Source organism: Bolinopsis microptera, chromosome 2, assembly GCF_026151205.1.
Source record: "Bolinopsis microptera isolate Bmic1 chromosome 2, MBARI_Bmic_1.0, whole genome shotgun sequence".
Taxonomy (NCBI): Eukaryota; Metazoa; Ctenophora; class Tentaculata; order Lobata; family Bolinopsidae; genus Bolinopsis; species Bolinopsis microptera.
In genome coordinates, this window is record NC_087073.1 from 12,915,837 (window position 1) to 12,939,907 (window position 24,071).

The following is a 24,071-nucleotide window of genomic DNA, read 5'->3' on the forward strand; positions in this document are numbered from 1 at the left end:
TCTCTATCTCTCTCTCTATCCACCTATCACTGCTCCCAGATGACACTCCCCATCACATGTGATCTCTTTACCAGTATCTCCAAATCACTTTTCAGGACCTTCTTTTTTATCAAACTGCTCAAACAAAAGTCTGCTTGTAAAATCCGGATCTGAACATGTTTCTTGAGTAAAATTTGTACTGATCCCGTTTATTGTAACAAGGAAAAGGCTCTTGTTGCAATACAAATTGTAACCCAGAAACTAAAGTGCTTGTTACCCAATATCTAGATCTCGCTCGTCTTATCAATCCCAGGGGGTACAGGACACAGGTGTGTACTTCATTAAGTCTATTAATGCTTTTCAAACAAAGTTACAACGAATTCTTCATGTAGTGCATCCTGGGTTTGGACAGGATATATGCCCGTTTAAAATATTTCCATCACGTTACATTACAGAATTCTCAATAAATGTAATAGATTTGTAGTGTTGTAATTAGTTTTAAAAACTATGCAATATTCTGCCAAATAATCGGAAAGTCTATGATTAGGGTTGAATGAGAAGTTTCAATTAGAAATTATTCACTCAGGGAGTACAGTAAAACCCCGATAGAGGAATATAGCAAGGCAAATCACCAAGCCTGACAAGTTTGCTTGACATCAGGGTCCTGTTTATTAGCCATACTATAAAGGATGATGTAATATCAAATTAAAAAGTTATCTGTTTTTCATATCAATCAGGGGGAAGTCAAGCGAAGAGATATGGTTTTATTCTATTGAACAGCAGTTTCCCAATTATTTTATTGTAAATGTTTTGCTTGAACTTATATATAGTTCTAGTCACCTGGCTCAGTCAATATGACCATAAATTGTGAACACCAGGCCACATTAACTTAAATTTTAAAACAACAGTAATTAAATCAGACTTATTACTACAATAAAACCCAGATTTCCTGCAGAGTTTGGGGGAAAGGTAGGAGGCACAGTTAATCGGGTCTGCTGTAAATCAGGGTTTTGATTGTTTACATTTACATGTTTGTTCTTAATTTGGGGGAAGGTAATCAGAAATTGCCACAGTAAATTTGGTTTGTAGTAAATGGAAGTGTTATAAATCAGGGTTTTACTATACAACTTAAAGGAAGATTTTAGATTGTAACAGAATTATTATTACAGGATGAGTTCTATAGGTTCCGGGTATGATTTATCTGCTGGACAGTTCTCCCCTGATGGCAGAGTCTTCCAAGTAGAATATGCCATTAAAGCTGTTGAAAACAGTGGATCAGTCATTGCTCTTCGTGGAAAAGACGGAGTAGTTTTTGGTGTCGAAAAAATTATAACATCTAAACTATACGAGGAAGGATCAAACAGACGCGTTCACAGTATAGACGGCCACATTGGAGCAGCAGTTGCAGGTCTGCTCTCAGACGCCCGTGCTGTGGTGAACCGTGCCCGCGATGAGGCTGCTAACTACAGAGATACTTACCAGGTCCCTATACCTCTCAAGGCTCTGACAGAACGTCTGGGAAAATACATGCACTACTTCACAGTTTACGGTAGTCTCAGACCTTTTGGAGTCAGGTAATCATGATTTCATTTTTTTGTATGATTTGTAACTCGGTACAGGTTGTCCGAAAAGACCAAGTGGGTTTTTACTCATTTATGAGCAGCAAATCCAGTATCCACTCTGCAAAAACCTGCCCATCTGGTAACTAGACAGCAGCTGAGTAGCTGATCACCTGTTTAACTGACCATGACCCGATCTGGGAGCCAATCAGCTCACGCCAACAAATTAATTACTGATTTAACGATATCTCGCATATTTTAAAATTAGCCAGATAAATTATATCGCTACCACGCCCTCTCGGATGAACGAAATGTTTGAAAAATATGTCATTGCCTACGGAGGTCATAACTGTAATTACTGATAAATGAGGTTGTTAATCAGTTACTAACAAACATCACAAGTTGGTCGTGTTTTTAGGACACCCTGTATTTAGCTTGCATTTTAATCAGTCAACTCTTTGATTTTGAATCATGCTTATATTTTTTTAAAACTTCTAATTCAATTTGTTGATAGTTCGTAATTATGAACGAATCTGATATTAATTCTCGTGTCTAATTTCAGTATACTCCTTGGAACCTGGGATGAGACTAACGGGCCAAAGCTCATGGAGATCGATCCCTCTGGCACAGCTCGCGGCTTCTACGGTTGTGCTGTTGGCAAAGGAAAACAAAACGCCAAGACAGAAATCGAAAAACTAGACCTTTCGAACATGACCTGCAAAGAACTTGTCAAAGAAGTAGCAAAAGTTATCTACAGTGTGCACGACGAAGTAAAAGACAAACATTTTGAGCTAGAACTGAGCTGGATTGGAAAAGAAACCAGAGGTACCCACCAGCTTGTCCCTCAGGACATCTATAACGAGGCTAAGACATATGCAGAGGAGGCACTCAACGATTCAGACGATGATGATACGGACATGTAATCTTTAAACATGTTGACATAATACCTTTTTATTTGAGAAATTATGTTGTAAGTTTATAGATAGGCCCCGTTTTTATTTCTCGTAGTATATCATGTGATAAATGGCGCTGGTTGCTAAATTTAGAAACCTTCAGTCTTAGAAAATGTGGCCTCATTGTCTTACAATAGTGTGCAATTCATTACTTGTTACTACATCCCAGATTATGTTGGATTATCAAAATTCTTTGGTGCTGTTGTACTCTTATTATTCCACTTTTCATCCTGTTACAAGAGTACAAAAGTGTGAAATTGACGGATTTCTTAATCATGGGCGTGACTTACCTTTCTGTAATGAGACACCACTTGTCAAATGTCATGATAAAATATCGGGTTAAATTACTGTCTTTGTCTCTATTTCAGCTTCATACGTTCGCATTGTTTATCGTGCTGCTTAAAGTTAGCTTACAATGTTTTTTGGATTATTATTGTACATTATTCGTACAAATTTGCGATTTGCAACATGGTATCAAATTTTCTTGTTTTCTAAAGTTTAGCCTGCACTAATTCTACTGCTGCAAGCGTTATAAACTTGACCAAACTTAACATCTCTACGTACAATACAATCAAACCTGAACAATGAACTGTAGTGTCCCTAGTCACATACATTGTATAGCGCGTGTATTATTACTACATGTAAGTCTTCATCCCTCATAGACTGGCCATCTGCCCACATACACTCACTCTGTAAACTTATAATCTAATTTGTACCCTGAGCTGCATCTCTGCAGCTTTATTAGAAAGTCTTTGAATAGTAAGATCGTTCCTTGTCTCCGATTGTCTGTGTGTTATGGAAGTACGGAATATATCAGTGCCTAGTTTACATTAAGCTCATCCGACATTCCTTTTCCATCATGATAACATTCCAATAACGTACAATTTGTGTACACCTCAACAGATACTAGCTTAGTGCGTAATGCGTATGTTCATCGCTTGTGAAATTTGATTTGTGTGCACAGTACATTTTATAATACTACTGTGTTAGTGTACATGTTTATACATGTATACGGATATCGGTTTTATAGTTTGCCAAACTTTGAAATTACTTGTTTTACGAAATGAAGATAAAAACTTCCAATTTAATATTTATCTGTACTGTTAGAAAATAACAATTTCTCTTCTTTTAGGGTCTGGTATGATATAAAGATATGATTATAAAAGAGTTGTAAGTATTCTTTTTTATTATTTGCTTTAATAATCATAAACCTTTATACATAGGGTATTGATGAAATGATAAACCTTTCTGATATCAGCAATTATACTGCAAATGAGCTGTGGTCTCTCTAGCTAACCTTTTTACGGTTGTTTTGTTTGCACAGCATATATACTGCTGATTGAATGATTCAGCTTGATTTTCTTGATAATTGAATTGTTGGACACCTAAAATTAAGTCAAATCAAATCAAAACATAATGATACCTAAGATTAATAATTCAAATTATAAGTTCATAAAGTTAATTATGAAGGCCCAATAGCCCTAGTTCAAATTAATAAACTTCGTTGCTAAATATAGATGGAACCACAGATAATCATTATGATTACTCTTTTCCTCCAAATAATTATCTCCTTCGGATCTACTTATCACATCATCAGACACTTTCAAAGCTTTTCCAATGATAATAATCTTAAGTAAATTACAATTATTCTTATGACAAATTCTAGATGTATCTTTAAGTTATTTACACTGTAAGAGTTCTCAACATCCACTGCTGCTGTATGGCAGTGTGCCAATACCCTCAGTTAAGCGGGTAAACTGATGTTGGACAGCTTCCAACTCAAGAGTGATTCGAACCTAACAGAACAGAAGCTGTTGTTCAAGTATAATAAAACAATCCTCTCCTCGCAGCCGAGTCGTTCTGCCCCTCACAGTTGAGGAATACCAAGTCGGTCAGTTGTACGCCGTTGTAGAAGCCAGTAAAGCAGAGACTGGCGGTGGCGATGGCGTAGAGGTGCTGAAGAACGAGCCCTTCACTGACCACCCTGAGTTCGGTAGTGGACAGTACACTCATAAGATCTATCATCTGCAAAGGTTTGATATCTCAGCAAGAGCTGCTTTACCAGCAGAACATGTAATGGTGATTCTTTTTCTTTAAAAACCTTCATATCATGTCCAACATTTCCCTGGACACCTGTATTGAGGCTGAGTTAAATTTGAGCTACATTCAAAGACTACACGTACTGGGGTGTGTTTCAAATAAAGTTGTTACTCTAAAATAATAACTTCAGTAAAGTTCCCGGATGGATAAAAGCGATCGCCCCCGAGGGAGCCCTCAGACTTCAAGAAGAAGCTTGGAATGCTTATCCTTACTGTAAAACTGTTCTTACAAATCCAGATTATATGAAGGTTAATAAATGGTTTCGACAGCTCTACGTTACGTTAGGTCAAGAATCTATACCATACAGTATGCAACCCCAGTACATATTAAATTAAAACAAGCTAATATTGTACGTATCATGTAAGACTAAGAGTCTATCCTCCGTTATGTGTGGGATTACATACTGTGCTGTTCCCTGGACTATTTCTTTACACGTGCTATTTACGGTAGTGTGCAATTTAAATGTACACAACTCTATTGTTCCCCTATTAAGTTTTCACTACACTCCGCAGAAAGGATTCACATTGTCGATAACCACGTGGCATAAGCCCGGAAGAGGAGAGATAGATAACGTTCACAGTTTAGAGGCTTCAAAACTGGCACTCAGAGAAGTTGTGCCTATTGATATCGCCAACGATGTGATCAAATCAGGGGTAGGTAGTGCCAAAGCTTACATCTTTCTTTTCACTTGCACATTTTACAGGATAACAGGATTTTGTCCTTTTCAATTTGTATTAAATTGAAATGGTATAGGCACAGTAAAGTTTAAATTTTATATCGGATATAATCGATCTGTAAGTTACCTTTTATCAGCTAACGGCTCGTGGTCTGTCTTATCAGTTAAACTTAAAGCTCATATTTTTCAAAGAAAGTATAATTTCACAAGTAAAATACAATTTCAGGATTACAAAGAAGAATTCGATCCCGCGAAATACAACCACCCGCGAGGGCCTCTTACCACTACCGATTGGAGGGTAAATATTTGTAGCTAATTTCTACAGAAAAGTGACTTTGCGGTGGCCTAGTTCGCGGTCTGTAATCAGTTCCATTTTAATCGTATATATACGATTATATATATACAATAAATCAGCCAAATGAATTCCACGAGTTAAAGTAGTTAGAAATTTCTAGTGCAGGCTAGTTAAAACATGGAAAATTACATGGAATATTCTCGAATATACTTTTTAAAACCGGCACAGATTGATAAAGTGATAAGATTACTGTGCTTAGATTAGAGAGATAAAAACTGACACGTAATGAAAAATGAAATTACATAAAGTTTCGCCAGTGGGCGTATTTAAATTCTGACATTTGTTTGAACGGCCAGTGGTAATTGTAAGCCAGAAAGAGAAACCAAACAGAGCGTAATAAATTCTTTGCGTGGTCAAGTTCAAGAAAATATTGCACATGAATTATCCTTCTTAGCGATTTATCGCATGAAAATAATTGTGTACTGAGTAAACTTTTGACCAATACAGTAATCATATCACTCGGGATGCGAGTACTAGCCACTTGGAATTCATTAAGATTAAATTTTGCATTTTCCCATTTTTTGGTGCACAGTATTATTTTTGCCGTCACAAAAGCCACCATAGGCCACACCCTCGGCCCTTTATTTGATCTTCAGCTAATAAGAATTTGCTCATAAAGCCGGCTCTCGCCCAGATTGGAGTGGGTTATTTTCTATTATCCAAGTGAGCGCGATCTTCGATCAGCTGATGTACTTCGCACATGCAAATTGCAGCGTCACTTCGCTTTGTCAAGATCTTCGCTCAGCCGTGATTGCGATTGTCTCTCTTGCATGTCCAACCTAGGCGGTACCAGAATGGAACTTTTGCTTGCGTAGCGCGCGATCCAATTTTAGTATAGAAACTAAACCCCTCGAACTAATTTCTGTGCACTGCTTGATAAAACTAGAAAGACGCAGTGTCGATTAGAATACACTCATTTATTCTACTCTAAACTGTTACATATTATGTTATCTGGGATTAACCTATATCTATAAAATTGCATAATTCGAACGAAATTCTGTCAAACAGTACGATGATATTCGATCATTCGAATACCTAGGAAGTAGGCTCAACCTTGTTGGTCACTTTGGTTGCTTCAGGGCGTCGTTTAGCAGCACGCACGCCTACGTGCTTGATAATATGAGATATCACGTACTGTCATGATTGTGCAAGCGGTAATTATCGAAGTGATAAAACTGTCATGATTTTACCATCGTTCAGTTTTTAAATTGCTTCCGCAACAATCATTTTGATCGTAACAAGAACTTGCACCTCTCGTCATATAATTCTTTTAATGACTTATGTTATTATCAGCAAACTGTGGAGCCTGTCATGACCTGTTACAAACTGGTGGAAATAGAGTTCATCTGGAGGCTCATTCAGGGGAAAGTGGAGCGATTTATCGGCGATGTAAGTTATTCTTGTTAATATTAAATATATACTGCTTCCTCCTAAATTTGTAATAAGAATTGACTGCTTAAACTTATTTAACATGATGTGGTACATTTTAAGTTTACCTCAGGTTGAAAGGCGATTGTTTACAAACTTCCATCGTCAACTCTTCTGTACTCATAAAACATGGGGTAGTATGACTATGGTAGATATTCGAGCTCTGGAGGATACCACCAAAGCTGAACTTGATAAGGTAAGTTGCTGTAGAATCTCTTTTAAATAGTTTGAGGTTTCTCATAATTCCAAACACGAACTTCTCGAACGGTTCTACGTTGTGAACTCGACCATCATATTTATCATGCGCACGACAGAGCATTATCTGAACTTTTTAGTTCACAATGCAGTGGCGTAACGAAGGGCCCCGCTGACCCCGCTGTGCGGGGGGGGGGGGGGGGGCGCCAAATCGTCGTTTGAATGTGGGACAATTTCGAAAACTTAACTAAAGTACTAGCAAAACTGCGCGTTTTGCTCTAGATACACACTTTTATAGAGATTTTACCGGCGTATCCTCTAAAAGCACCTAATTTGTTCAATTTTAGGGAGGGGCACCAATACCTTGGGTACCTTGGGTTCGTTTCGGGCTAGCACGCCCAGGCCAAGACATCTTGCGTCTCCACCACCGGTGTCTCCGTTATCATGTCTTGCTCACAGCCCATTCCAAGATTGAATTGCCATTTGCCCCTGTATATCCAGGGGTAGGAGGGGTGTCGGGGACGGTATGGAGAAAGCGATCAAGTGCTGCCTTGAATTTTGGCAAGGTTGGGATAGACTTGATGTCGTGAGGCACAACGTTATACAAAGCAGAGGCCACTGAAGGGAAAGAATGGAACCTCATGGTGTTGATGCTTTTGTATTTTGATCCGCCAAGAGGACGAAGACTTGTAACTCCTCTTCTTTGAGAGTGTTGGAAAGAAATGTTTACACTGTTGGGAATCTCACCGTAGTAAATTTTCCAGACAAGGATGATCATGTACCTCTCGCGGCGGCGCTGTAGGGAGTAGAGATCAAGCTGCTTCAGGCGCTCCCAGTAGCTAAGATGCTTGTATCCTGCTATTTTCGCAGTGAATGAGCGTTGGATCGACTCAATCATGATTATGTCACACTGCAGGTGAGGCGACCAGAGAGCACAGCAATACTCGGTAATAGAGCGGACGTATGTCTTGAAGAGCATCATCATCGTGTCTTTGTCTCTGGTAGAGAAAGTTCTCAGTACCCATCCAGCTTTGCTCGCTGCCTCAGAAGACTTTCTTGTGATGTGTTGACGCCAGGAGAGATCACTGTCAACATACACACCGAGATCTTTCACGACATCATCAGAAGATATCGATGCACCAGATGGTAAAATGTAGGGTTTCTTTAGCTCAGGGTTCTTACCATGCTGGAGAAGTTGGAACTTACTTTCGTTTAGCTCCATGTTGTTTGCTACTGCCCATCGCACTACTGCACAGAGATCTTCCTGGAGACATTTGCAGTCGGACGGGGAGCTGATGTTTTTGTGGAGCTTGGAGTCATCAGCAAACACTTTTACTTTGCAATGTCTTACAACTAGGAACAGGTCGTTGATATACAAAATAAATAGCAGTGGGCCTAACACAGTGCCCTGTGGTACCCCACTTAGCACCATTATGACGAGAGATTCAATACCATCGACAACGACATGTTGGGTTCTTCCACTGAGGAAGCTTTCCAGCCAGCGGTGGGCGTTGCCCTGGATACCGTACATATGGAGCTTCTTCAATAGTATAGCGTGATCTACCTTATCGAAGGCTTTGCTGAAATCAAGATACAGAATATCAGCATTTTCGTCACCATCTAAGTCATCCATGATGTCTTGGACGTGGTGAAGAAGTTGAGTAAGACAGCTTCTTCCAGCTTGAAAGCCGTGTTGATCGTGGTTGATGATGTCTTGAGCTACAATGTAGTCAACCAGCTTAGCGCGGACGACCCTCTCGAACATCTTTATGAGGTTGGATGTTAGAGATACCGGTCGATAGTTGGCAGCAATCGACCTTTTCCCCTTTTTAAAAAGGGGGATAATACTCTGGTTCTTGAATTTTGTAGCTATTTCACCAGAGCTTAGCGAAGCTTTCCAAAGCTTGGTTATCACAAAGCTAGGACAATTCCACATTCCTTGAGGATTAGGACTGGGAACTTGTCAGGTCCGACTGCTGAGAAACGATTCATCGCTTTGATGGCGTCGAGGATATCTTGCTCATTAAAGTCGATGTCTGTGATAGAATGAGGTTGCTCAATGACCTTGGACGTCCGGACTTCGGCTAGATTTGCCTTTTTAGGGTCACTGAAAGCACTCGCATATTGATCCTGTAAGATATTACCCATAGTGGCTGGATCAGACTGGAGCTTGTCATCACTATCCAATAGGGGTCCGACAGATGCAGCAGGGGTTTTAAACCTCTTTGCGAAGGTATAAAACGCCTTAGGATTAGTCTTGATCTTACTAAGAGCAACAAGTTCTTCTCTGGCTCGCTGCTGTTTAATGTCCGCTTTAAGGAGCATCTCGACAGCAGCCCTCTCTTCATCCAGCTTGCGAATCTTGACATTATTGCGAGGCGGAGAAGGGCCACAAAATCTGTATTTAATACAGTTGATCCTGGCATTAAGGCGCTTTTTCTTTCTAAGGAGAGCCACCCTTGACCTTGGGATTTTTGAAGATGCTGCGGCTTGACGATTGTGGCTATGAGAAGGTGCGTGTTTCTTGCAGATCTGCACAAGGATCCCTTCAAACATATCCCATGCAGCATCTTGGCTAGTTGAAGGGTTGGTTACTGTCGACCAGTCTACAGTAGTGAGTTCCTTGTTAATCAAGGCCCAGTCAGCAGCATTGAAGTTGATGTCATCAAGTGCTGTGGCAAGACTGTACTCTTTCCTTGCTGGTTGCTCAAGTAGGAACTGCGGGTGGAGGAGAGTACAGGTCACTATGTCGTGGTCTGATTTCTCCGTCTTTGACACTGATAAACCGTGGATTAAGTCGGAGTTGTTGAATAGGATCAGGTCAAGGATGTTTTGGTCCTTCCTAGTGGGTTCATCGACTAGCTGCTCTAGGAAGTTTGAAGATATGAACTCCATAAAGGCTAGTCCCGAGTTCGTGTCGGAAGCCGATTTGCTGGAGTTTGGTTTGATCGACTTACTGGACCAGTAGGGGCGCCAACAGGGGGGGGGGGGGGGGGCGCTTTTTCGGCGGGAGGGCGCCAACAGGCAACGTTACACCACTGACACAATGTGAGATCGAATTGTAACCCATTGATTACGGTATGATTCAATTTATGATCTGGGTAATATTTTCAGCAACGAGAGAAAGAAGGCCTGAAAGGAACAGCGGAGATGTAGGAATTTCGATAGATATAATTTAGTCGAAGTTTGATGCATACATTATCAATTGTTGTTAGACTCTTTTTACCTCTTTTGTTGAGATTCTCTTACATATTTGCGTATTAAAGTAATAGCATAATATAATAATAATATGTATTTGTACAATAATAAGTTGTAATTAGATAATTGGGGTTTGTTTACATTTAAATTAATTCTTTAGCACTTTTATGACAAACATGAATCAGAAAGACACGACCGTTGCAAATTGCATTGTGGGTCTCGGGCTCGATCTCTATACGTTATAATATCGTGGTGTTGTTGTGTTAATGTTGCTTATTATATATCTAATATATTAGTGATGATTACATACCAGACCCTTGGGTTATGTTTAACCTGCTGCCATAAAAACAGAGCTACCTTATTTATATCTCTTCTGCTTTTTACGCAGTGATAACTAGGCTTGTTTCATTAATGAATGTTTAAAAAAGTGAAAATGTTCAACAACTGTCGTACAATACGATCCTTTTGTAGTAAATTATCAGAAATGTTAGTTTAACTTTAGCAACTAAAAACAAAAAACAAATTGTATCTAGACAAATTAAGAAAATAAAATTTATCAAAGCAGCTATTTAAGGTATAGCATTAAAAGGGGTTACGTCCTCTGGCCGGACCTTGCTCTTAAAATCCTCCTGCATTTTAGTTAACATATTTAAACATTTTAACAGTGTTCGCTATTTTGTCATCTTGGTCGTTTACCGACTTGGGATTTGTATTGTTTGCTCTCCAGAAAACTAAGGGCTTTCTTCAGCCATTCTCCGTAGTCCGCAAATTCCGAGAGTGGCGTCGTGGAATCAGTCAAACTGCCCTCACAAAACTTCACTAATGCCCCATATCTGTCAGCTAGATCAAACTTCAAGGCTTCCTGAAAAGGATGTTTGCTTCCGTGAATGATTCGCAACGATAATCATAAATGATTGAAGACTTAAGAGCAAACATTATATATTTTTATAACTAGACAGTAGACTTCCTACTGATTATGGCTTATGAGAAGCAACTGCACTATGCACTAGATATCATTAATACGAATGAAATAGACGATCAGAAATCCGTTTGAAATTATCCAGCACTGAACCAAATGTAGCCGTTAAATAAAACAAGTACCACCTATTAGACCTTCAAATGTCGCCAATTTGTACTTCAAACATTGCTAACTAAACTTTTATCTATTTGAACGAGAAAGCCATTTGATCGACTGCTTCGTTGATTGATATTTGTGTCGGTAATTGGAACAAATTTTGACAAATGACTTAAATCCATTTTTGGTCATCCGTTATAATTAGATAAATACACATTTGACTTCAAACCAAGTTACGGGTATATGCCTCACAGAATGGCCAAAAAAAAGGAAGGTCTCTCAAAATCACAAAACACACTTTATTCCAGTTTTTATCTCATAAGAAGCTAAGTTGACACTCATATTTTTCTTCCCGGGGGTTGATTTAATCTCATAACCAATTTTTCTTTGAGAAAAATTGGCCGGAAAATCTTCCTCCAAAAAAACATGCCTCACAGAATGGCCAAATCTGAATTTCTATAATTGTTTGATAGAGATACTTTTTAAATTTCTATCACCACACGTTGTTAGAAAACCTGTTAAGGAATGGGGTAATAACCTAAAACTCACGAAAAAACTGAGCTGTCAAAAATTATTTCACAAACAAAAAAAAAGCCTCACAAAATGGCCAAAAAAAGAAAGAAAACGAGAAAAATTTTTTTTTCTAAAACCTTTGGATCTTGTTTCAGGTATGCTGCTTGTATATATATGCCTTGTTAACACCCCCATATAGGTGAAATTTCTTAGAACTGAATGCAAAGGGCATAATTTCCTACACCAAAAATGGCCATTTTGTTCATATTCCCTGATTTCATGATTTATAACCTTCATTCGGCTGTAAAAACACTCCATCTGGGGTGTTATTGTATGGTAAATAGCTTGGGAATACTTTAGACCATCAAAACTAACATTTCTACATCAATAAAAGGAGTTTTAAATTTTTGCCATTTTGGCCATTTTGTGAGGCGTGTAGCCATTTTAGCATTTTTTTTCTTCCTATATTGAACAATGTTCGTTTTGTTTGATGAATACTATTCTTTAAACATCTTCTGTCATACTGGTGCCAGAAGTTCTCACCAAAATGCAAACTTAGTTCAAAAATTTTTTTCTACATAAACAGTCATATTTATGCCACAAAATGTGGTCCTAGTTAATGATTTCACCACAGGAAGTGTTGCCAGAAGACTTTTGTTTCATATGGTATCCACAAAACCTACCAGTCTTATATACAAAATTAGTTACAAAAACATTTACAAATTTGGCCATTCTGTGAGGCTAGCCATTCTGTGAGGCATATACCCGTATGATTATAAATAAGTTTACTCTGGCCTGCCAGTCCTATCAATATCGGTCAATCCTGCTACTATAATACTTGACCGGTTAAACCACTGCATCACGTTTCAAAAACTATTCCAGTAAAACCCCGATTATTTACCGTAGCCATCTCCTTTCCCCCAAATAATAAGGCTTAACATGTATATAAATATTATGTATTAACAAACAAACCCCGATTTACCGCGGATGCATTTCCTTTCCCACAAACTTCACGGTAAATCCAAAATCGTCCTAATTTTCGTTGTACTATATTCCCAAGGAGAAGGAATTGTTAGTTTTTCCAATTCATTCAAAATAAAAAACTTCACCTTTTGCCATCTTTCAAAATCCTTATGCAATTTCAGATAGCCATTTTAATTTGTAGGTAACTATCTTTACATAATGAAAGGTGAAACAGTAAATTAAATTAAACTTGTTTGTGAAAGGGGGAACTAGTACACTACTGTTACTTCAGGAGAAAAACCCCTTGTCTATTGTTGATTGTTAACTTAAAATTTAAAACATTATTTTCCATCAGTGATAACCACGGTCTTATCTGTTCTTTCAAGAAACTGTACATCGTACTTGTTCCCAAGAGCAAGGAAACCCTTGCTATCTCTAATAAGGGAAAACTGAGGACACAAATTTTATGAAAAAAAAAGGATGGCACCGTTAAAAGGGGCCGGAAATGTGCGTCGTTCTTGAGAAGATAAACCATGGTCTAACTGTTATGAAAGGAACTACCTAGTTGGGTTTTACTGTATATGGATCCATATTGCCATGTGGCATGGTATCATGGTCCCCTCAACACGATAGATGCGCAGCTGATGAATGATGAATCAAAAAATCTCGATCCAATATTTAAATTTAATTGATTCACAAATCACAATACGAATGCTCTGCTCGTTTTACAATTTAAGGTAAAGTTTCTTCGGTTTGTTTTAACTTTTATAGATGAAATGGACAGTTCATTTCAAAATCAAACGGTTGGCATTCGGGCAGGAGTCGCTGTCGGACTATACAGTCGTGTAATAGTTGGCCATTGTTAATAATAATGGTCTGGACCGGCGCGCGCTACTTCGAAGAAATCTAGACCGAGACGATTAACATCCGTCAAGTGTATAGCAGATACCTTACTCGGGATTATTATGACCAGGATAATGTGGTGGGTTTAGGGTAATTTCGCCATATTTTTCCCGAACCACATTTTCACCGGTCGTTAATATTAACGACCGGTGAAAATGTGGTTCGGGAAAAATATGGCGAAATTACCCTAAACCCACCACATTATCCTGGTCATTAAAATATGAGCACCCATACCCCTTGGGAACCCTAAAAGCTGAGTAGGCGGGTTTATATAAACCCGCCTACTCAGCTTTTAGGGTTCCCAAGGGGTATGGGTGCTCATATTTTAATCGTTGTCTTATATTCACTAAAGAAGACTATTGGGACACTTGTTGTAGGTTTTTCGACTTCATTTGGCTAAAATTACAAAAAATTCACCTTTTTGCCCAATTCTTGTCATATATCCTTATTGTCAAATTTGATTTAAATAGGCCAATTTTTAATTTCTTAGGTATTGACTATCTTTACATAATGAAATAGGACTCAAAGTAAAAGTAACAGTTAAATTAAAACTTGAATTAATTAAAACTGATGAAAGGGATGATCCAGATGAAGATAACGAAGATGATTACAACTTATTGGGAGACTAAACAGCTCTCCCTTTATCTTAATATCGATCTGGTTGTTAATACGCTTCAAATGTTTAAAATTATTTTCCATCTAGTTTGATTAACCACGAGTCATTATTTCTGTCTACTTTCAACAATTATTGATAATTCGACTTGTTTCACAAGTTTTAGCAATGCGAAAATTTCTAAACTTGCTTATCTCTAATAAGGAAATTTACATCTGAGACAAAATTTTTTAATCTAAAATTGAAAGGTTGGACACCGGTAAAATGGCGACCGGGAAAATGTGGTGGGTTTTGAGCAATTTCGCCATATTTTTCCCGAACCATATTTTAACCGGTCGTTAATGAACCCGTCGTAATAATCCCGAGTAAGGTATATAGGATCTGGGTATCCAAATATTCTAGGTTGAAAGTTGTGCACTGCGCGCATGCGTGCATGAGCCAGAAAGACGGACGCGCGCACGTACGACCGATTGCATGATATGATATAAATTGTTGCACTGAACAACCAGTCATTTCATTTAGTACATTATATTTGCATCGCGCGGTACAACTATAAATACCGTAATTCAAATATAGAATGACTGGCGTTGTTTGCACGAGGAGCCAAGGCTAAATTTATGCTGTGGCTTCAGATTTGCCATAACAGAAATTATACAAAAGAAAGATTCTTGAGTGGAACTAACGAAAATGCAAGATCTTAATTAATGCATTAATTAAAGAAGATCTCAGATCTGATGTGTAGAAATTAGAATTCTATTAATAAACCGAACCTGGGCGTTGGTTGTTCACTGCTAGATTTGGTTATTTAATTACCGACTTTTGCCCATTGTCTGTTTTCAATTCATCAGGCTAAACATAACTCTTAGATAATGTATGATCCATTGTATATCCACGTAAATATCTCTCACACAAAATGAACCTTATGTATTTCAAATATGGACCATGTCAAATGTGTGCTTGTATTATACGAGTCATGAAGGTGCACAACATCTGCTAAAAATTGACGTGCTATACGTGAATTGATGCTTGTCAGGATGCCATCTTCTGATGCATATCAAGAAATTGGCTGGATCTCAATCCACCATTCTCATAGTGGCTGTACACGAGAGCAATGGACTCGCCTAGTAGTAATTCAATCAGTTCTGTTACATTTTTAACAGTGCAAATTGTTAAGTTTCAAAACATCTTAATCCCATTATTCGACAGACTTGTAACTACAAATATTACCAGTTGCAACACATCGTTATCTTATACAGAGTCACGGCACAGGTTATATCAGTTTACCAAAAATATATTAAAAAGGGCATTTGAGTAGCACACATTTCACAAAGTGGGCGGTAATGAACTGATCAATAATGTAAGGTGCAGGCTTTATTTACCAAACTCATTACTTATTATATTACTTAGAAAATGGCTGGTCAGTTCGAGTGTTGTTAAACCGAAATCTACCCAAGATTATCTATAAATCCAGCGTAGAGTAAAAATAGTTGGATAGTCACATTCACATGAAATAGTATATCTCACCTTGAGCTATTTTGTTTTATCTCGTGTATGTGATAAACAAGTTCCCTCAACTACGTGATACACTACTTCTTCTCAGTCAGAAAGTAGGAGACGCCTACAATAACTACATAATATACTGATATACAAGCGTGACAAAGTAAATTATGTCCAACTAAATGTTTCAATGTGGATGTGCGAACAACAATCCCTGAAGATTGTTGTTCACACATCCACATGAAACTTTTAGTTGCACGATAACATCGTTTACTTTGTCACGCTTATAGAAAGCTCATATTCATTAGTTGAGCACTTTGCTGAGAGGAGAAACAAACACGCTTGTATACTGATATATACATTATACATGTATGCACGAAGTCTGCACTACTACTAGCGCTGCACTGCGCCATGTATATACCGTCTACTTAGCACAAGTGTATTGTGCTGTAAATTTTAAACCCTCTGAACTGATTGGTGACTTTGCGTCACCAGAAAGGTTGTTAATACTGTTCTGTTGAAGTGTCAAAAGTTCAAAACATAGCCGCCAAAACTTGAAATTAATTAATTATTAAAGACGATATGAATATTATAACTGATAAACTGTCAAACTGTCAAAGCATCGCCGCCCAGACTTTAAATTACTCAATCATTAAAGACGATAAGAATATTATCACTTATAATAAAGATTCGTTTACAACTGCTGAACACTGTAAATACCTGAAGTTTTCTGAGACATATAGGACAGAGGGAAGCAGCTCGTCGATCACTCTCCGCAAGATGGTTGCTGCCGTTCATTGCACAGTTGTGATATACACAGTGTTTTATCCCAAACATATGCCCGATTTCGTGTGTCATTACCTGGGATTGGAGCTTGATAATATAATATAATACAATATAATATCAATAAAGGATATATCATGTATCATATTATATATTAATAATTTACAATCATTAAGTCACTTTAAGTGGCGTCCGATAATTGCCTAGGAGCTATCTGTGGTGTACATCAGTCTGCCGGCCTAGTTTCCTGAACTGCTATTGAGTGCAAGCTGCTAGAGGTCGGTAGTCTGAAAACAGACGTTGTCATCGCGAGGAGAGAGTGTCGTCAATTGTCATCAGTTTTCTATTTACCCTCATTGAGCCTCTATTTAACATCATTGAGCCTCTATTTACCCTCATTGAGCCTCTATTTACCCTCATTGAGCCTCTATTTACCCTCATTGAGCCTCTATTTATCCTCACAGACACTCCTCAAATCCACAGCAGTAATTCCGTCGAAATTTATGTTTGATTATTCGACCATAAATCATCATTATTAAATAAATAATAACAAGAGCTAAACCATAAGCTAAATTACGGAGATAATACAGATCAAAAATATTATTCATATAAAGATTTCTTTTACATAGATTTTATTTATCACCCAGCAGGATGAGTTATACATAAAAACTGATACGACTAAAGCATTGTACAGTATTAGACGTTTGTTTAGAGACAGTTTATTACTCAAGACCTTCTTGTAGTTTTCGAAGGCAGCATTTTCCAGATTAATGCGACGCTGAATATCAGCTTTGCTACACAGGACGGACCCGAGAGTGATACTTTTCCTCCATGTTTCATTCCCCGACAATAATTTTCCATCATCATTATTTGCATACAAATTTGAAAGCTTCACAATTCGGAACTCAATGTAATTGAACCACCAAGCAAGAAATGTTTGTCACCATCTATAAATCTGTTATGGGAGAGAAAGTTTGACCGCCACAAAAGATTACGCTTGCTATTGGAGTTATTGCGGTGATCATGTCACTATTGTGCATTATGCAATGTCTTAACACAATGTATCTATTCTTAGCTAAACCATCAATGTTGCCATCCGTAACTCCATTAATACTTTTAACGGCTAAATTATTCAAAAAATGTGTTACATCTTCATTGTCGCTAAAATTGAAGTGAGCCGCATACTTTTACGCACTGTAAAAATAGATTCACGTTCTTTTTATGTTACATTAAAACATTTTTACTTTACGTGAAATTTGTCTGGGCAGGCCGTGACTGGAGCAGTTCGCTATAAACAGTTAGTCAAAATATTAATTAGTTATGGCCAATTGTAAGGACTGTAATTAAAATTTATCAAGTTAATGAAAGTTCTGCCCAACTTTTTTATATGGCGAGTTAAATAAGACATCGATTCCGCAGGATTATGGGAAATGTATTTATGGAATGCTAAATTAATTTAATCGGTATTGTATACTATACTATATAATGTATTGTATATAATGTATTGTATATATGACATAAATTTTCGCATAATTATCAATCGCCGGGAATATTTATTGTTTCTTAAAATATCAATTCTCAGTAATACGAAACACCAGCATTTTATGGTGGTCCAGGAAAAACGTACTGAAACTACAGTAACTAACCACACTTTGACACTAGAGCTAGAGAAATTATTGTTATTGAGCTCGCGGAAATGCAGTATGGAAATGCAGTATGGAAATGCAGTGTGGTACCACGAGCCATTAACCTGTTTATTAATTGGCCGTCAATTATAAGAGTGAAGACAGCCAGTTTCCTAAAGTTGCTTCTCGTACTAACTCTCGACAGTTAACTGTGCTGTAATTGCGCTGTAAAGTTGTGGACACGTTACTAGCTGCAGTTGCACGGCTTCCTTCATATCAAGTCGATCCACTCAGATACATATCAAAAGCAATCCTATGATAGTTCAATATGCCTTTTTATAAGAATCGCTCAAAACTCGAAGCCATACCAACACAACATCACGCCATAATCCGACACATAACAGTAAGAACAAAGACTCAAATTTGGCAGAAAGATACCTTGCAAGCTCTCCAGAGCAATTTAGCAGTAATATCAGAACACATATAGTTCTCTGTGCTCTCCTTGGCGGGCGGGGTCCGGTAGAAAGTGTCAGTGTAACGCGCAAAACTGAAAACTCCCACTCCATACGTTAGACTCGCTAAACCTGTGGGTTGGAAATAGTTGTTTCAGTTTATAAGGATATTCTTTGTTATCTTTGACAATGAAAATTAAAGCCTGGAAATTCTCACACTTTTATTCTGAATTCTTACAGTTTCATTCTGTTTCTAAATAATCATCTTGACGTGGCAAATCACTGTACATTGTACATCTCGGCAATATGTGTAATGCCAGACGCTTCTAAGGAATTGGCGCGCGTTAAATGTATATGATATATTTAAGATATTATGTGTATTATATGTACATTGCACACAGAGTACATGTGTTTAGTAAATGAGATAGTAATTGGAAGGATGAAACATTCTTATCATGCGATTATACATCTGGGCAAGGAATATACACTTGCAGATATTCTTGACAGATGATGATATCCGTCTTAATCAAATTGAGCAAATGAGGATAAAAAGTTTAACTTCGGCTAGTTATGCAGCGGTGACTGCTAATTAATGAAAAAATTACAATTTATCTGAGCGATAGCAGTCATATTAGGTATATTGAGCTCCCAGTTCCTGAATGTAAGTCATGTTAAAGCAAATTGCTTCACGAAGTTTCAAGCTATTATATTCATTAGTATTTAGTATTTAGTCATTGACTTTAGTTTAACGGGGATTGAGTAAGTATTCAGTCTGCTGGGCACGGAAATATTTCAGGAGAATGGGGAAAAGTGCGCACAAGATCCATCAACTTTAAGACGGTTAGTTGCCATCGGATAACGCGGACAGAGACGCTACATTTACTAGAACCACACGTTTTAAAACGCTCAATTCCCATCGGATGACGCGTATAGAAGCTCACCAAATACAAAGTTCCAGGATTCCTTCGGGTACAAGTCGATCATTGTGACCGCTACGGTACAAAGTGCATGCGGCTTGCGAGCTGAAATAGTGTCTGTTAGTGGAGGGTCCTAACCAATGCTCTGTCCGTTTTTTGCTGTGACCTACGTCATTGAAATAATCGTGATGTATCAACTGTCGGCCAAGCTAGAGAATCCAAATAACGGCAACAGAAATTAGTTACTATAAAACCAATAGTATATATAAAATAATATTATATTGTGAGTGCAGAGTCTTTTTGCTTAACACCTAGAAATTTTACAATATTTCAAGCTGCAACTTGTAATTTGTAGAGCTGCGAGGTTATGACATTTTAAATTTTCACCCTGTCAAAAGGTGAAAGGTTACGGCGTGTTCCCGTGTCATCGCGGGTTGAGAAAATGAGAAAAGATCTGCTAACTTTGTTAAGATCTGCGAGTTAAAAAACAGGAATCTATCAACACATGTGCGGATATATACTATATAGCCGACACCTGCGACACCATTAGAATGAATACTTTCAGTTTAAACTTTTAAGATTAAGGATAACACACTGGTCACATACTAACGTCTGGCAAGTTAGAGCAATACCGCTCTGTCTCGCGGAATAAAGGATTACATGCAATGTCATGTTACATTCGTGAATATAAATTCAGTGTGGTTTTGAGTTGCAGTCACAGTAGTCAGAATTAACGAGTGTGAATTCTAACTCAAACGGAACGATTAAACTTGAAATTTAGAGATTTCAAAAGACACCGTGATCACTGAAAACATCTGAAATAGCCGAATAAAATATCCTAAATATGTGGTGTAATTTGAGTGAAATGTACTCACTTTGTTTTAGATGATCTATGATGTCGGTTGCCCGCAATTGGCACCTCCTTGTTTCAGGGTTTATTCTGCACTTGCATCCTATTTTAGAGGCACTGACTGGCGGCAACACCGCTACCTGTGTGGCAAATCCGTAGTGCAATATTACGCGGCAATATACAAATTATAACTTGTAAATAATTATTATGATTATACTATTATAGTTCTAGAATAAGTTCTACATACAACTTTGCGATTCATAGTAGATAATCATATTGGTCTTCAGTCCATATAAACCAAATATTATCAACTTTGATCTCAAACGTTCGTCATATTATAATCACATTCTTAAGCTAGACCCTACGTGACACGTTGGTCAGTTGGTTGGTTGGTGGGCCGTTATAATGACATGGACCTTAGTGGGCCACATAACATGCATACTTTATGACACTAAACTTGTAGGATGCCCAGTTAAGCTCTTGAGTGAGCGACTAGGGTTTCTGGTACACTAATTTTATCAAGATACTGAGTTTTGCTTGGTTGATGGGCGATTTCGCACAAATTGAGTGTGATAAACATTAATTCCGAGTTTGGATTGCACTTATTACATGATACATGGTAACATGTGTAACACTGGTGTCTTAGACTACTATATTTCATAGCAAACGCTCTTAGCTCTCAGAGCAGTAAATCCTTGGTTTATCGGGCTTTACTGAATATTCGATTAATATTTTATTTTTCTCCCAATAAGTAGTTGTATGTGTTACATTATGTAAATCTGGCCTAAGTTTAGAGAGCGATTCGATTGATGTTTGATTTCCTTTCTCCAAGAGGCTCGATAATAAAGTGACTACTGTAATATGGTACCTGAACTCCGAAATAGAAGGCAGAGCAGAAGGATTGGAGCCATGATAACAGTTTCTGACCAGGACCGGAGAAGTCACCAATAGGTTGAATACAAATCCTACTCTTCGTGCTCTTAACCACACTGTATGACTTGCACCAGTCCTAGATTGAGGAATTTGGTTAGCACAGTTTACTTAGAGTACTTACTTTGAGTACTTTGAGTAGGTTTGGCTGGGATTGCTTCAGGACAACACTATCAACTGTACGTCCTCCTATCACTCCATTGGGGTCTTTTTGTAAGACTTACCATTCCAACTTCCAAGAGTGAGTTGTTGTTAGTAACGGTGTATCCTTTAGAGGAACTGCGAACCCTGATGCGGGACAGGGATATATCATGGAAGGGGTTATCTGGCGTAGATCGGACTTAGTTCCGACAAAGTAGTAGTAGTAGTATCCTTTAGTAGGGGGCGTGTCGGGAAATTCTTTAAGGAATTTAGTCAGTGACGATTTTAACAGGTCCAGTAGAGATGGAATTTATTTCTTCGGAAAGAAGATTGCACAGCTGTGCCTCTTTCACTCCAAATGAGGTTTCATAGTGTGTTGCCACAGAGTGCTGTGATTTGTTGTTCAATGCCGGTAAAGTAGCTTTTATTCCATGTCGGGGGTTGATTTTGAACAGCATGCCAATATCACTTGGGGCCAGGCCATTGAGAATTTTCCATATGTGGATCAAGATGTACAAGATGTACAAAGTAGTGGTATTATCCTTTAGTAGGGAGGGTGTCGGGGAATTCTTTAAGGAATTTAGTCAGTGACGATTTGAACAGGTCCAAAGTAGAAATGGAATTTATTTCTTCTGCATATTGTTTCTTCGAGCCCAAGCAATAACATTGAAAAATTTCTTCTTGTAGCGATGGTGGCCAGGTCCAATATCTTGCCGATGAGTTTGGTGTCATCAGCAAATATCTTTAGGTAAGAAGTGTATCCAATTGGTTATCGGCGTAGAGAGTGATGGGATGTGATAAGTCTGAAGAGCAGCATCATTGTGATGTGAAAATAAATGTGATCAGCTAAATAAGATAATGATTGTTTCAATATTATTGTTGTTCTTTATTTGATGAACGTTTCAAATCAAATCATAAAGTCTTGATAATAGGATTATAATTACTAAAACTATCGGAAGAAATATGACAGTAGGACGGGTTATAATATCGAATATCAATTTAATAAGATACTCACATTAAACGTTTGCTCATCTGACTGGTGGTTGACAATCCAATCATTTTCATCCTGTACTGCAATATCGTTGAAAAGCTTGCTGTTGCACATGGACACGAATATAGATTCTATAATTCTGTAATGCTGAAAACTAATTGTGTTAAGTGCTTCTTAAGTACAGTCCGGAGACATCAACATGTTCTAGACACTAAGCTGTTAGCTGATAGCCTATTGGTGTTAAAATGTAAAGATTTTTTAATTGTTCCGTGACAGGTGGGAACATTAATGTCAGGTTCTCAAAAAACTAAATTACGTGTAATTGTTACCCTGGATGTTTTGGATATGTCTCTGAGTGCCATTAACTTTGAAGCCTTGGAACGTTTCCGGAACACAATGCCATCACACTCTGTGTCATTCATCTGGTAACAGGTTATTTTTCAGGAATAAACGTTGTGATAATTTAACAAATTTTATAAACTGATTGAGACTATTAGTGGGCGGAATTCGATGCAAAGTCTATCGAACGTGTATCAAAAGAACAGAGCATTGCAATTGTTGAGGTAACACTAGGTAATAAAAAAAGAAAAGAAGCGAATTTCATTAACTTAGTTCAACAAAATTCGTAAGACAAAATTCTACCTCTAGAAATTCTTGGCATTTCTATTCTTAGCCAGCCTTCCTGGGCTGTATGTGATGCATTTGTACGCTTTGAATAATTTAACAAAACTGACGACCTCTCTTGTAGACCGATCAATTCAGTAAATTCAACTAACATGCTTTTTGACAGGTCAGAGTTAGAAAGCGTAGGAGCAGCTTAACCTCATATCTAGTCACAGAGTTAAAATTACAGTTGTAAGGAGAACGAGAGTCGTCATTAACATACTGAAGGTGAGCTTCCACTAAATTTTATCTTTGTAGACGTAATTGCATTAATCAAGTTTATGTCTAGGTCAAGGTAAAGAATTCCTAGGATGAAATAGTTTAGGAGGTCCATAGTAATGGAGATGTTGGACAGTTGGACATTCAAATCCCATAATTTGGGCTAAATTATTCAGCTTAAGTAATGCAACCAAATCTCCTCAGGATAAGATGCCTTTGTATTATTTGGTTAACAGCAAAGCCTAGAAGAACTGAATAACTTTTTTCACTATTCGTGCATCCAATTCGCAATGACACAAATAGGCAGACTCCAATACTTTTGGAAAAATATGAATTAAATAATAAATTCCATTTGTCCAAAATTTCTTTAAAAACCTTAATACAATAATACAAATTAGTTTCCTATTGAACAATCGACCGGCAATATTTATCTCAATCATCCTGCTTTGTAAATCATTAATCTGTTTGACATTTCAGTGTGTTATAAAGCGTC

General features: G+C 37.7%; 3 protein-coding genes across 3 annotated transcripts in view; 2 read left to right on the forward strand and 1 right to left on the reverse strand.

The window, feature by feature from the left end:
- Nucleotides 1–10,928, forward strand: part of LOC134811195 (phosphatidylinositol transfer protein alpha isoform-like) — a 67,986-nt gene extending 57,058 nt beyond the window's left edge. The window contains exons 2-9 of the mRNA XM_063817951.1: nucleotides 3,622–3,661; nucleotides 4,342–4,524; nucleotides 4,722–4,839; nucleotides 5,104–5,244; nucleotides 5,494–5,565; nucleotides 6,916–7,011; nucleotides 7,124–7,246; nucleotides 10,360–10,928. Coding sequence (XP_063674021.1) covers nucleotides 3,645–3,661; nucleotides 4,342–4,524; nucleotides 4,722–4,839; nucleotides 5,104–5,244; nucleotides 5,494–5,565; nucleotides 6,916–7,011; nucleotides 7,124–7,246; nucleotides 10,360–10,401 — 792 coding nt within the window. The 5' untranslated portion in view covers nucleotides 3,622–3,644 and the 3' untranslated portion in view covers nucleotides 10,402–10,928. The remainder of the gene's footprint in view (nucleotides 1–3,621; nucleotides 3,662–4,341; nucleotides 4,525–4,721; nucleotides 4,840–5,103; nucleotides 5,245–5,493; nucleotides 5,566–6,915; nucleotides 7,012–7,123; nucleotides 7,247–10,359) is intronic.
- LOC134811196 (proteasome subunit alpha type-3-like) lies at nucleotides 1,145–2,960 on the forward strand. The gene is made up of 2 exons (XM_063817952.1): nucleotides 1,145–1,553; nucleotides 2,101–2,960. Exons 1-2 carry the CDS (start codon nucleotides 1,150–1,152, stop codon nucleotides 2,459–2,461), a joined length of 765 nt encoding a protein of 254 aa, XP_063674022.1. The 5' UTR covers nucleotides 1,145–1,149; the 3' UTR covers nucleotides 2,462–2,960.
- LOC134811193 (archaemetzincin-2-like) lies at nucleotides 10,850–23,114 on the reverse strand. Its single transcript, XM_063817949.1, has 8 exons — nucleotides 23,026–23,114; nucleotides 22,721–22,843; nucleotides 21,503–21,643; nucleotides 20,660–20,774; nucleotides 19,809–19,889; nucleotides 18,854–18,999; nucleotides 16,728–16,868; nucleotides 10,850–11,305 (listed from the first exon to the last, which is right to left on the reverse strand). Exons 1-8 carry the CDS (start codon nucleotides 23,056–23,058, stop codon nucleotides 11,123–11,125), a joined length of 963 nt encoding a protein of 320 aa, XP_063674019.1. The 5' UTR covers nucleotides 23,059–23,114; the 3' UTR covers nucleotides 10,850–11,122.
- Nucleotides 23,115–24,071: the final 957 nt, after the last annotated feature.

Coding starts and splice junctions, on each gene's coding strand:
- LOC134811196 (XM_063817952.1), top strand. CDS start 1,150: ATGAGTTCTATAGGTTCCGGGTATGATTTATCTGCTGGACAGTTCTCC. Junction 1,554..2,100: donor CTCAGACCTTTTGGAGTCAG/GTAATCATGATT, acceptor GTCTAATTTCAG/TATACTCCTTGGAACCTGGG.
- LOC134811193 (XM_063817949.1), bottom strand. CDS start 23,058: ATGGCACTCAGAGACATATCCAAAACATCCAGG. Junction 22,844..23,025: donor ACATATCCAAAACATCCAGG/GTAACAATTACA, acceptor ATTAGTTTTCAG/CATTACAGAATTATAGAATC. Junction 19,000..19,808: donor ATCCTGGAACTTTGTATTTG/GTGAGCTTCTAT, acceptor TCCAACCCACAG/GTTTAGCGAGTCTAACGTAT.